The sequence below is a fragment of the Symphodus melops genome (assembly GCF_947650265.1).
Source record: "Symphodus melops genome assembly, chromosome: 15".
NCBI lineage: Eukaryota > Metazoa > Chordata > Actinopteri > Labriformes > Labridae > Symphodus > Symphodus melops.
This window is the reverse complement of record NC_136705.1, coordinates 24299938-24314047: the sequence shown is the minus strand read 5'-3', so window position 1 is coordinate 24314047 and position 14110 is coordinate 24299938. Positions and strand designations below refer to the sequence as shown.

At 48.7% G+C, this 14110-nt stretch overlaps 1 protein-coding gene across 2 annotated transcripts in view; it reads left to right on the top strand.

Moving 5' to 3' along the window:
• Positions 1–2724: 2724 nt before the first annotated feature.
• mcu (mitochondrial calcium uniporter) overlaps positions 2725–14110 on the top strand; it is a 53170-nt gene continuing 41784 nt past the window's right edge. For both annotated transcript variants that reach the window (XM_079362829.1, XM_079362828.1), the window contains exon 1: positions 2725–3039. In XM_079362829.1, coding sequence (XP_079218955.1) covers positions 2920–3039 — 120 coding nt within the window. In that variant the 5' untranslated portion in view covers positions 2725–2919. The remainder of the gene's footprint in view (positions 3040–14110) is intronic.

Here is a 14110-nt window from a genome sequence, read left to right as displayed (position 1 = left end):
TTTTTTATTGGTCAAAAACTGCAGAAAAACTCCTGCACGCTGTGTGAACTGCACTAAAACAGGATTTTATGCAGGAGCTTGCCTGCAATTGCTGATCGATTAATTTTTCTCCTATGCAGCCATCCTGTGAAATAAACATCCAAACGTTGATTGGATATATTAAACCTAATGTACAGCACTTTGGTCCACCTTGGCTGTTGTGAATGTGCCGTATAAATAAAGCTGACTTGACAATGAGAGCAGGAGCAAAGGGCCGAGGATGCATTGGGTCCCACAGCAGCAGGAGAAAAGACGAGAGCGCCTGTAAACGATCGATAAGCACTCGATTATCGGATGTTTAAACTCTCTGTGGCTTGTTTCATGAGCTGATACTTTGATTTAACGTAAACACAATGCAGAGGACAAACTACATCTCATGTTACTTATCGGGCTGCAGGTTATTTATTTCACTTGACTTCACTGCAGGTTCTCTTGTTTACACTGCTGACACACCATGTTCAAACACACACAGTCAATGTACACTCCCAGCAGCACTGTAAAAAACAAAGCTCGGTAGTATTTGGCCCAACACAAAGATTCTCTTTGTGAATCGATCCATCCTGGAGGAGGCCTGGAGCACAGTTCTTGTCCATGGTTGAGAATTTGCATTTAAATTGCACCGCCCACACACACACAAACACACACACACACACACACACACACACACACACACACACACACACACAGCCTGATGCTCTGCACCTGAAGAAGAACAGACCAAAGTGGGATGAATCATGAAACGATGACATATTACTACGATTTCACAAACAAACAGGACGAGCACGAGCGTCAACAAAGGGAGCAGTTTTCTCTTTGTCCTGTTTTTTTATTTATTTGCTTCTCACTCTCCGAAGTTTGAGCTGAAGCCATTTTATTAAATGAACTACTTCACTTGCTATGAACAACTGAAGACTTTTCCAGAATCTGGTTGGTTTCTGCTTTGACCAGTACGGGTGTGGAAGACTGTGTTATGTGACAGGCTTGGTCAAAGATTAAGACGTGCATTCCCTTGAAGGGTGTCTCCTTGACATTCATTAACCAAACAGACCAATTAGCGCTCCCATTACCTGCATTTGCAGGGGTTGACTGATCCCGGAGCAAACACGTCACCTCATACTCGACTTCTTGCCCTCATGTTCTGCCATCTGGGGACAGAAGCTGAGAAATGTACAAAAGTGCTTGCACATCAGGAAGTAGCCTCGGCCATTTTAAAAGTCACGGAAGATCACTTCAATTAGACTCGATCCTGTAGGGACATCCTCACAAAGAGTGAACAGAGGACACGCTAATATTAGACTCAGTTCTAGAGGAAACGATGGGGTGGACAGCGAGTCTGCCAAGATGGAGCACATTACAGAGACATTCAGACAAGTCGTATTGAGCCTGTCCTTTCCAAGACGGCTGGAAATCTCTTAAGTGTTAGTCAGCTCGGAGACAGCCAAGTGTTGCTGTAGTGGTCAACATAAGGAGACAGACAAGGAAGGACACAGTGCATGAAAAGACAGACAACATCGCTTTCTTCAGACAAACGTATAAAATGAATGGTTCTGTGTTTCTGACTGGGTTTTACAAGGGGGGAAAAAATCCTGGGAGTTCAATAAGAGAAATAACAAAAGTGGAGGGAGCTCGAACTTGACCTTGAATTAAGAAACCCGGAAAAAAAAACTTTGAGATCTTGAGGAAATTAAGCTAAAAAACCCAACGTGGTTATCCCAAAAAGAGAGAAAAATAAGTTAAGTTCTTGAGAAAACAACAACAGATATAATTTTGTTATAATGGGAAAAAAAATCACGTGTGGATAAATGTCCACTATGGGCTTCCATACGAAGGGGCTCTGCAGCATGATTATTGATCAGTGAACAAAGATTTAAAGAAATATGTAAAGTGGGCACTGATTTCAAACACACTGTCCTGTAAGCCATGAAACTCCACAAAATAATGTGAATACTGGATACGTGAACACATTTGAATTCACTCTGATCCTCTGATGATGAGTGCGTTGGTTGTTTTCTCGGGAGGACAACACTGGTTGTCCTGTGATAAGTTTATTCGTGGAGATCAGATTCAGGTTTCTTTATTTGTACGCGAAAGGAGAGTCACTGTATACAACACAGACAACACATAAAAGACACAAAGGTCACATGAGCCGTAAAAGTGCTGATTAACTCGACAGGAGGAAACAGGGGATAAATTGTTATACACATATTGCATGCATGTTTGTGCGTCTGTATACAGACTTAATACTGAGTGTGTGATTCTATCATCTATTACTGTACTTCTTTATACACTGTTGGATCTCAAACCTAACGCAGGTCTTCTTTAATGTGTCACTATAGTGTCATATACCTGTACAGGGCTCATCACACTTATCTCACACACTCCCACTCAGATAACATTTATACAGGTGGTGATGCAGGTAGTGATAGTGATAGCTCTAATTTCATGCTTTGATTTCTCTCTCTGACATTTAAGATGATTTCTAATCAAACAAGTGAAACTGCTCTTCATTCATTGGGCCGGTCTCCTGTCATAAACAGCACTCTCTGTGATCCAGCATTATGTGTAGCCTACTGTAACCTGTGTGCACACTTTGTTATACATTTATGACACGATAATCACATGGTAGTGACCTTCAATGCCGTAAATGAGTGATTGGTGCTGCGACAAATGGCATGCGGAGTGTGTGTGTGTGTGTGTGTGCATGTTTTGAATTAGGCAGCACTAAAGTGGTTTGTCTTTGCATACTGGTGCAACACTGGGCATGTGTGCTGAAGCCGTATAGTCCAGCCCCGCACCCCGCCCACCACCCTCCCTCTTCCCCCTCGGTGCGTCTCGGTCCGCCCGCAGCAGTCTCCTTCCCGGCGAGCGTTCACTACAGAGATGGCTGCGAAAGTGTGCAGATCAGTCCTCCTGTTGTCCCGGAGCAGCGGAGCGGTGGCCGGCAGCAGCCTCCCCGCACTTGTTGTCTCTTCACAGCGACACCACCAGCACATAAGACCGGTAAGTCCCAGGACGTCTGTGCGCACCGGAGGGGGGAGCGGTGTGTGCGGGTAGGACGCACGGCCGGGCAGGCGGGCTGGACCGGAGAGAAATGAAGGCTGGCTGCGCTGGCTAAGGAAGTAAAGCTAACTAGCCTCAAGATTTTCCGTTCATGTTTTTTCTTCTTCTTGTGGTTGATCTTCACGGAGAGCTGAGGCTTCAGATGAGTCATGATGTTTGTGAGCTGGCGTGGTTATTTGAATCCACGGTGGGACGGAGAGCTTTGACACAGGCAATGCAGGGTTTTTTTTGGAGCTCATGCTGAAGCCCATGGTTTACTGTAAGCAGCCTTCACACACTCTGCTCTGCTCTCACATAATGTATCTCACATTTTCTCCTGTGCCCTTCAACTTTGCACGCATATCCACCCAGAAGGTGCAGGCTAATTCCTGCAGTTTACAGGCTTTTGGTTTGGCTTGCTTGCCGTAGGCTGGGGATGGGTGTCTTATTTTTTGCTCTGTTGCAATCAGGATGTTTGGTATGAGAGCTGTTGTTAAGACTGCAGCTCCAGGAAGGTCTGGCTGTCAGTACATGACTTATGGTTCCTCTCATCTCTCATGCTTTGTGCAGCAGCAGCAGCAGCAGCAGCTGTGTGCTGCAGCAGCAGAAACTCAGAATAATGAAAGCCTGAGCTCGAGATGGAAAGGAAAAGTGCGATGGAGATGCACACACACACACACACACACACACACACACACGAGACTTCACAGAAACATGGAAGCCCATACTTGGATGATGTCAGACTCTCCAGCCTGCCTTTTCTCCCCCTCCCTTGCGGGTGTTTCCCCATTCAGCTGGGAGATCCTCAGCTTTCCTGCGAGCTGACGCAGGCTCTTCTAACTTTAAAGTCAGCTTAGAAAAATCACAGGAAGGTAACGCGGTTAGGAAATGGTCACTACATTGTAATAGTTGCTTGTCTTGTTCCTGCTCGTGTGCTGAAAGGCTTCACGGCGGCTGCCAGAGGAGGGAGGTGAGGCACAGGATGGACTCGCATACGAAAGAATGAGGAAGTCGTTGCAGGCGAGGAGAGAGAACAGCCCCTTCACTGAAGCTCTGATATTTCCTTTTTCTGCCACATGACTCCCCGCTCCCTTTCTGTCTTCAGTCGCCTTGTGATCTGTTTATTTTCCTCTCCTAAGAACAAACTCGGCCACGCGCCTGCTGAAATGAAATGAGGCCTCTCTCCCTGTGAAGCAGACCCGATTGGAGGTTAAGTATCTGTCAGGATTGACTCGCTCGGTCCTCTCCGGTCCCGGGTGCTGTCGCCTGCTGTGAGCTATTACAACAGAACACATGAACTCCTGTTGAGAGGTGATATTCTCCTCCTTCTATTTAAACCTTAAGTGATTTTACACAGTCTGTATCCTGGCAGAGTGGGTCTTTAATAAGTCCTCATGTCCTCTCGGTCCGCTCAGGTCCTACTTTTTGTTTGCCTGTCATACTGTGTCTCGGCCCGTCGAAGCGTTTGCCGCTGCAGCTCCCGACGCGGGCCTGTCAGCGTCTGACAGCCGAGCGCCTCGTTTCATGTGTGAGTCCCTCGCTGCAGTGTGGGACGGCTCTGATTCTGCACGGGAGTGTATAAAGCTGCAGTGGGACGGAAGATTTCAGATCACACTTTCACTTTCAGACGCTCATCCCAGATTGGATACTCGTCCTCGTGTGCACGTCCAATCACAGAGTGACGTTAGCGACGCACACGTAGTGAAAATCAAACGTGTGAACAAACCAACAAGGTGCATGACTGCTGAGTTCATGTTTTGTAACCCTTCGTTGTCTGCGTCCTCTTGAAGTGGAACATGTTGCTGATCTTTGTACTGAAGCTCGATGGTCTGCCCCCCCCCCCCCCCTTGCAGTGGGTGTACCAATGTGAACTGTGACGTGAACTCCACCCCTCAGGGTTCACCATGTCCTCTCTGTAAACAGGAACGTGAAGTGAAGTGCAGCCAGCTACAGAGCTCCCAACTTAAATCAGATTGACGGTAAACAACGACGTGCGATAAGGAAGTCCCTTCTTGTTTACACTGAGACTGTAAAGATGGCTGCCACTCGTCAGTGCGGCCTCTATGAAACCTGCTTCAAGTCCTCTGAGACTCAAAGCCGACTGCGGGCTCCAAGGTTCACATCTAACCTGCCACCGATCACTGTGGACTCAGCTGTCATAAAAAGCGTCTGTCCTGACGTGCGGCGCCGGGGACACACTGTCGTCGTGGTCGTCGTCGTCGGCGTTGGTGATAAATGGAAGCTGAGGCGAGGTTTCACACACGTCGTGTTGGGGAGGAAGGATTCGCCGTGTTTGAACAAAGTCGTGTTTTTCCTTTTTTTATTCCCTTTTAAGCCGACGTGTTGATTAAAGCCGAGCGGGTCGGTGGCTGCTGTGTCCGAGGTCGGGGGGGTCGAGGCCCACTCCTGGCTTTTAATCCAATCAGTGAAGGAGTAAACTAATTTATCCGCGCTGCCTTCTCAGGCTCAGTGCTCAAGTTATCCGGATTAGTGCGATAAAGGAGCCACTGTCGGCCGGTAGCTTTGGTCCGCTCCGAAGGTGATAAGATGGTTGAATGATTGATCAACCTGTCCGCTCGGTCGCTTTCACTGATGTGATTTAACCCTTCGTGGACAAAAGCGGCGTCTGAGGCTGTTTATGAGCTCGCACGCACGCACGCGGGTATGTTGCACGCCGTGCGGAGGAACACAGATGTCCCGTTAGCTCTCGTTTATGAGCGTGAGGCTAATTAAGAAGATCATTCTTCAGTATGGAGCGTGATGAGTGACGGGCGTGAGCGGTCTTTATGATGACAGCTCGCTCTCTCTCTCTCTCTCTCTCTCTCTCTCGGTGGATCTTCTGCTGCAGAGGAATCTCAGCAGTCTTTATAGCTGCACCCTTCCATCTCCTCATTGATATTGGATTACTATCTGAAGACTGAGGTTATTTTAATGGGCATGGAGTGCAACTCAGAAGGCTTTTTTAGTGGCTGAGAAAATTGATCCGAGTCTCCCTTTGGGGTTTCATACAGTGCAGCACGGTGAGTTCATGCGATAGAGTTTCAGTCAAAGGGGATGCTAACAGAAATGATTGATCTGGTGATCTGATATTCCACTCAGTCAATCAGTCCGTCCAGGTGCTGTTCCATGTCCATACTGGCTTGTGTAGCGTAGCATGAAGGTCTGATTTAGCGAAGTCATGACGAGCTAGCCCTCTGAGTGAAGCTTTATGAGATGGTTTTATAACAGGTGGTCCAACCTGTAAGTCACGCGCCTGTACGGCACGAAACAGAAGAAGAAGAGCAGGGAATGTGGTTTGATAAAAACAGTCATTAAATGTCAGAACTCGTTCGTTCGGCTCGTCGCGTACTGCGGTCCACTTCGGCCCGTCCTCTCTCTCTCCCTGCTCGAAGCTTTAGGTGAGCTAGCGGGCTGCAGAGCGGTTAGCAGAGCGTGCATGTTAGCTCGCTCTGCTCTCTCACGGCCTCTCCCTGCATCTGTTCTCTTCACAGGAGAGAGTGTGACCCCTCCTGTCTTTCTGCCTTTTGTATTATTAGGAGCCATTTTCCAGAAATGAGGCCATGTTGCTCCAACATAAACGTCCTTTGTTGTGTTAGTGCAGCGGTGTGTGTGTGTGTGTGTGTGTGTGGGCAGAGGATCGGGGTGAGAGGTCGTGGAGCAGCAGATAATCATTTCATCATCACATCAGCGTGACGTCGTCGCTGTCTGCACCGTCACAAACAAAAAACAAAAAAAAATCAGCTCTTGTAAAAATTTTTAACCTGGATTAAAAAGAGCTGGAGGAAATTATCCGGAGAATTCACAGCGAGCGAGGGGAAGGAGGTGGTGAGCAGTGCACGGTTAGCAGGAAGCGCTACAACAAAACCAACACGAAAGAGTCCGGCTTCATGCTGCAGATCATAATTAAAGAAGTGTGGGACCTTTTAGAAGAGTTCAAACCTCTTGTCGAGTCTTGTGTTTGAGCAGAGTCGGGGTCTCTGAGGGAAGAAACGTGGAGTTATTTGGACATTGGACCGTTCAGGTGTGACGCACTTGAAACTCTCCTGAGGCTGAAAAATGCCCCGTCATAAATCATCCCCCGCGGTGAGGCGCCTCTCCTCGGCGCAGGGTGGTGAAAACGACACAGATTGTCTCACCATCACACAAAAAGACAAGGCGTCATATTTTCACAGTGATATGGCGTCGGCTGGCGTGAAGAGCTGAAAGCACACAGTCGTGTCCGACGCGCGCTCTCGTCCCCGGAGCTGCATCCAATCAGGTGGACAGATCTGTGAGACAGTCGAGCCTCAGCCTGCTTTCATCACACTCCACTGTTTACTTCTGCTCTAATGATGAGCACAAATATTTGATGGCAGCAACCAAAGAAATGACACAGTTACAGTATTTGAGCAGCTCATTAAATGGGTTATGAATCCACATTTAAGCAGCATGATCACGTTCATTATGAACATGCTGCACAAACAGGATCCATGCACCAATGGGGAGACGCTGGTGCCTTGCTCAAGGGCACCTCTTGAGTGCTCAGGATGCGACCAGACCATTTTTTTTCAGACTTGGCCTGCAAACGGATTTGAACCAGCAACCCTCCAGTCCCTCCTGCTCCTCTGTATCATAAAACGTGCGTCTGAATCATTTTCACTCGAGGCTTCTCGTCTTCGGCAGCGGACGAACGCTCAGCCAGCCGTGAGACGACTGCAGGAGACGTACTTCAACACAAGCTGCAGGCTGCACAGGGACGCTGTGTGTTATATTGATTGTCTTCTATCTAAACATCCAACATAGTCCAGACACTAAAAGTCACTGACTCATCGTCCTCCATTTAGAGCAGCATGCTGATCTGCAGGTCTTTACACACCTGCTCCACGAGCAGCTGTTTGTCGCTCTTTGACTGCGTGCATCTTTTTTGTGAGCGTGCAGAGAAGCTCTCCCTCCCCGGCTCTGTGAGATTCCCCCCCCCCCCCCCTCCCCCCCGTGCTTTCTCCTGCTAATTTCCCCCCGTGCTCTCCGAGTCCATCACATCACGCCGCAGCAGCCGCTCGGCTCGGTTACCTTTCCCGCGCTCGCCAGCTGTTTGCCCCACAGACTCGCACCCCTCCCGCCTGTTAGCATATCATAGAGTCCTCACAGGCCGAGGGGCTGCATGCCTTTCTGCTGTGTTGTTCATTATGGCGATGCTTTGGCGCCTGATTGGATGAGACGCTTGTGATGGACAAAGTCCTCATTAGTGCTGTGGAGGGTTTTCACCCTCGAGGTGGTAAATGACTGGTGAACCTCCGGCTGCTGGCAGAGACTAATTAGCTGCCTCCCATGTTTCTGTGCAGCGCAGCGTGTCTGGGAAGCACATTAACGCAGGCCAACCTGTGTAATGTGATGATGGATGGACGAGACGCTCCGTCACCCGCTCTCATCTCAGGGCGGCGTCCCCTCGCCACGAGGCCAGGTGAGGCTGCTGCTCCAGCCTGAAGGTCATTGGCAGCCGAGCCTATTAGATATGCGAATGAGCGCATCGTCGACGCCCCTCTTTTGGCGTTTTGTCATCTTTGAGCTCAAACAGAACGTAGCAGCGGATTTAAAGGCCCGAGATTTGAACCATCAACCCTGTGATGTGTCGCTGAAGTGTAACTCGACATCCCACGAGACAGCTAAAAATGAGCCCTAATATTGGCTTCCATCTTTCCCCTCGGGTGAGTAGAAACATGTTAATATTATTGGATGTTGATTTGAATGGTTTCGTACTTGGACATTCTGGCGTCTGGTGACAGACAGCCACGGCGTGCACGGCTCGTCCTATCAGCCTCCTGACAGCGCTGCGTTCTCTCAACCCTGCTCCCACTTATCTCCACTCCTCGGCTTTATTGAACGGAGAACTATGGGATATCTCTGACAGATCCATAAATTACAAGTGCTCGCTGAAAAGCAGAAAACAATCATATCACGGCGGCGCAGGAAGAGGCGAGTCATCGCTGCAGGAGCGACGGCTCGGGCTCGACAGCGTGGCAGCTCTTAATTGGAGCTGGTGACGATGTGCATGAATGAATGAAGGTTTCAGTGATGCAGGGAAAGGCTGGGAAGTCGTTCAGAGGAAGGCTGGGACTGTGTGATGTGAGGATTCCCTCGGCCTCAGGCTCACCTCTTTGAGAGAATCTGGGTGAGAAGGGCTTCGGCTCATTACAGCGTTCTCCTTTTCACTGCCAGCACAACTGAGAGGAGGATTATTGCATCTGTGCAAACACACACAGGACGACTGGTCGGCTCGAGATGAGAGCGCAAACAGGTACAGCTGCTCAGTGTCGGGGATAAGAGCGGCTGCCATCTTTACCTGACAGAATTAATGAGCGCTGTTATTTTCAAATATGGCGGAGCATTGAAGATCCCTGACGCCTGATATGTTCAGATAGTTACTCGTGCATGTGTGCAAGTCAGTCAGAAACTGCTGGAAGAAGAAGTGATGCATCGGCTTATAAATCAAAGGTGGATCCCTGCGAAGCTAAACATGCTAATGGCGTGCTAACCACCTGCACAGGCTCATGAGTCGTCTCTTGGTGGCTGCTGGGTCGATGCGTCACAGCCCGACCTGATGAAGGAGTACGGCCCGCTTGATCTCTGAGACGCTCCTCTGCTCTGCTGCAGGGACGACTTCGTGCGGTGAGACACTGGAGTCGCGTTACCACGGAGATCATGGTCATGGTGAAAACAGGATGTATGAAGCGGTGTGACATCACGTCTGTGTTCAGGTCATTGCGGCTGTTGGGACTCCATGTTGGTTTAGTGAAGTGTGAGGCTGCTGTTTGTTCCACCTTCTGCAGCGTTTGCAGCTGACTCGAGCTGCATGAACAGAAACGACACGAGCACAGAGATTTGACCTCGTCCTCTTCATGCTCACATGAGACTAAAGGGACTCCTTCTGCAGGTCACATTCAAATCCAGCAAGTAAAACTCCTCCTAATAGTTTATTGTCAGATATGTTCCGGACCTTTCTGCCTTTGAGTAAGACAGCTGAAGACAGACAGGAAGTGTGGCGAGGAGAGAGCGGGGGAGAGTCAAACCCACAGCCTCTGTACGTTTTGCACGTAACATAACCGCTCAGCTATTTCCAGTCAAAACATCAACAAGTAAGGGGGGGAGGGGGGGGGGAATTGTTGCCCAGTAACACTTTAAAAACAGCCCAGCGCTCCTGCTTAATATAACATCTTTGGTCCTGTGCTCACAGCCAATCACAGGCTTGTGTTGTTGATGAGGAGACGCTGACCCTGTGCTAAGCTAACTGTAGCGTCCTCCCACATGGAGCACAGGAGTTAATGCTGTCACTCCATGAGCTCACATCATCGATCTTTATTGGCTACATTTAACTGTCCATCAATATCCAAAACAAGCCCCGCCCCCTAAATATGCAAACCGCCTCACATAAACTTTTTATCCAACGTTTCTGTGATTGAAGAAAATCCAAAAGAAGGATTGAAAAGTGAAAGATGTTTCTGTATCTTTTATATTGTGGCAGGAAGGGAAGAAGACGACTGACACGATAAGAGTTGATTTATGTATTTATGCTTTTACTTTTTATCGTGTTTTCAACATAAGCGTGTGAGCAATGATTGAAGACAGCAGACACCGTGACGTTCACAAAGAGGAACAAAAACTAAGAGACCTGCTCCCTGGAGAAATGATCAAACATCTGGCTGCATGAAGTGTCTCTCTCATGGTTCTTTGGGTTTGCTCAAAGGTCGTCAACACTCAGAACTTTAAAGTGGACCTGTTGACCCCTGATCTCCGATTTTTGAGTCTGCAGGGTGGCGCTAAGCGGCTCGTTCTGCAAAATCACGCCACAGTTCCCCAATATGAAACCCCAAGGCGCCTTCAACAGCAGCCAGTGGTTCCTGCATCCTCTTCAAAACTGTCACTTGACTCTGTGTTTGGCCCCTCTTCACTTCCTCCCAGCAGCGTCCTGCTGCCTGCGACCGCCTCATTGCACACGAGCAGAAGTCAAGCACGGAGATTGATCCTCCTCTGAGTGAAGCAGGTCTCTCTGTTCGGGCCTGGCGCCCGCTTTGTTTGCGCTGTAATTACCCAGATTGTAGCGGTGCCATGGTGAACACACGAGGACGCGAGATGAGTCGGTCCAAAGTTCTGAGAACTTCCGGAAGCTTTCCAACCCTTTGCAACCCTACTGACGACTCGTGATTATTTTTTTCCGATCTCGTACCGTCAGTCATGAGGGGGGGGGGGGGGGGGGGGATCTCTGCTCCTTGTAGTTTGACAAACTCGCGACACCACTGACACGGCAGGAAGAACAAAAAACCACTGTGACATTGTGAGATTGCACGCATCGATTGTGAGCGATCCTTCTGTGGATAAGAAGCTCGCTCCATCACCGGCTGCTTTTTAATGAAAGAAGCTTGAAGCCACATTTCTCTCGATGACCTCCTGTATCAGAAGCAGCTCGATCAATAGCTGCAGACGCACGTGAAAAAGGCAGGCGAGGCGAGCTGGGGTCATATGGACATGAGGGTGGGGTCATATATGACGGGTGCAGTGGGAGGTTAAGACCGTCTTCTGCTGCTTCAGCACTTTGAAACCTCACACACACACACACACACACACACACACACCCGTGCCGTTTTAATGGTCTATATATCCTGGAGCTTCTGGCCACATAATCAGAAAGATAGAAAAGTTACCGTCCTGGGAATTCTGGTCAAATGATCCCAGGCAGGAAGGTGTACGTGAAGTATTTCTGTTAATTGTTCTGCACTTGAGGTTTTTCCCTCTGCACACACACACACACACACACACACACACAGCCTGTTAACATGCTATCTGTCACAGCTCCAACAGCAGGAGACTACAAGGAGCAGATAATGATGCTTTGAGAATCTCACTAAAGAGACCTTGATGCTGCAGTGCTGTTTAAATATAGAGCATATAAATCCTGCCTGTGTACATTTCTCTGTGTCCTTCTGTTATTTGGTCTCTGAGTCGGTTTTATAACGTCCTCTATTTGAATAAAGTGAAAGTGCATTTAGGATGTGTGGCCTTTTGATCCAGTCGATGTCGCCCTTGAGCTCCAGCTTGAAACCAAAACAAACTGCAGTTAGGCCACGCCCCCTCTATACTGACACACCTCCAACACCTCTACACTCGCACGTTTCGCATGAAGGAGTTCTCAATCAGAACGCACCATTAATCGTGAGCTGCATTGCTGCGTTAGCATGCTAATGTTAGCACACATGTTAGCTCGTAACTGAGCGTGATCTAAAGACGCTAATGTGACATCCAAATAATTAGTGCGTAGATATTTTACACATACTGTGAATATCTCATAAGTCCAGTGTGTGTGTGTGTGTGTGTGTGATGTGTGTGTGAGTCCTGACTGTCTACAGTGAGGGAGAAGCTGGAGTCCTGCTGGCTGTGTTGTTGTCAGAGCTGTGTTTACATGGACGGGACGGCTGGCTCCTCCCCTTGTGTTTAAAAGCCGTTATAGACTTTACTAAAGGCCCCTCAGGTGGCACATGGACGCCGTCTCTCACGTTTGTTTATATTACTGTCATTTGAGCCGACTCATCCGTCATGGCGTGCGCTAAAACGCTGTGTCACGCTTCATAAAGTGGCGCTCGGATTCAGTGAGGAGATTCCTCTGAAATAATCCTGTTGTTGATGAACTTTGTGACGTTGTAGATTCTTTTTTGGGTTCAAAGAAAACTCTGAGCTGTGTGAGCGCGCGGCTTTAATATGAGATATCCGATTATAGGCACGGCAGCGTCTAAGTAGCGTGATAGTGTTTGAATTAAACGATGGCGACTCGTGGTCTCATTAGCGGTCATTGAGAGTGGGTGTCTTTGTTAATGAAGGCTGACAGCCATAATTGGTGTTCTCGGTCATCGAGTTCACTAGATGCTGTTTGTAGGAGCTCGTCTTTACTGCGGCGTGGAATAAACAAGCGTGGTATAAATGTATTCATATAGGCTAATGCTAATTAGCAACATCAGCGCCCTAAAGCCTGGAGGGGGTTTTCAGACTGCAGCTGTGGTGGAGGTGATGAGGGGGCTCCTCTGATCCCAGACTGAGCTGCAGGTGTGACACAGTCGCACGAATCTCCTCAAATCAGACCTTTGTACGAGTGGAAGTGAAAATCTTTTTTTTTTTTTTTTTTTGTGCATCTGTGCACAGACGTCCTCTTGATTTAGAGGAATAAGTCATTGACCTGGAAAACGCCCGTCGGTTTCCTTATTCAGGTAAAAAGATCCACAGAGCCGACAGTCCTGCGACCTTCAGCCGGAGAAGGTCATCGATGCCCCGTCTTCACACCGCTGTCTGAACCCGAGTGCGTGCTCGAGCGTTCCCGTCAGGCAGGCCTGAAACACTCCCAAGCTTCTCACAGCTTCACACACATCAAACCTGCTTCTGTTGTGACACAGAGGGAGTGTTTGTCAGCGCCAGTGATTGAAAAGAAGCTGCGAGCAGAGAGACATGCAGATACTCATCGTTTCCATGCCTCACCATGCTCTTAGTCATCCTTTACCAGCTAGCTAGCTAGCGCTCCATGGCTCCACTATAAATAGGAGCGAGGAGCTGGTGGAGGAGACACTCAGCTGCGTACATTTCATCGGACGCTGGTTTTATGTTGATGGAGAAGTTGTGGAGGACTTCAGCAGAAAGTTCAGTGTGTGTGTGTTTATGTTCTCTCTCCAGCTGTGAGGAAAGCGAGGCCATGCTCCAAAAAAGAAAAGAGTATCTCAGCGTTCTGCAGAATTCTTACTGCAACAACAGACTCCCCATTTAGCTTTGGAAACAACGGCTGTCAGAGTCTGCTGCTGCACACACACACACACACACACACACACACAAACACACACACACACACACATGCAAACACAGCACTGCTGCCTTTTCTCCTGCATGCAAATATCTCATGTGTTCAGAGAGCTGAGCGGCCTGTGCGAACATGTGAGCGCGACCACGCTCAGCCGAGCACGGGGAAACGGTCGCCTCTTGAGTGTTGATCGAAGAATGACCGTGCATTAAAGCGCTTCGCATT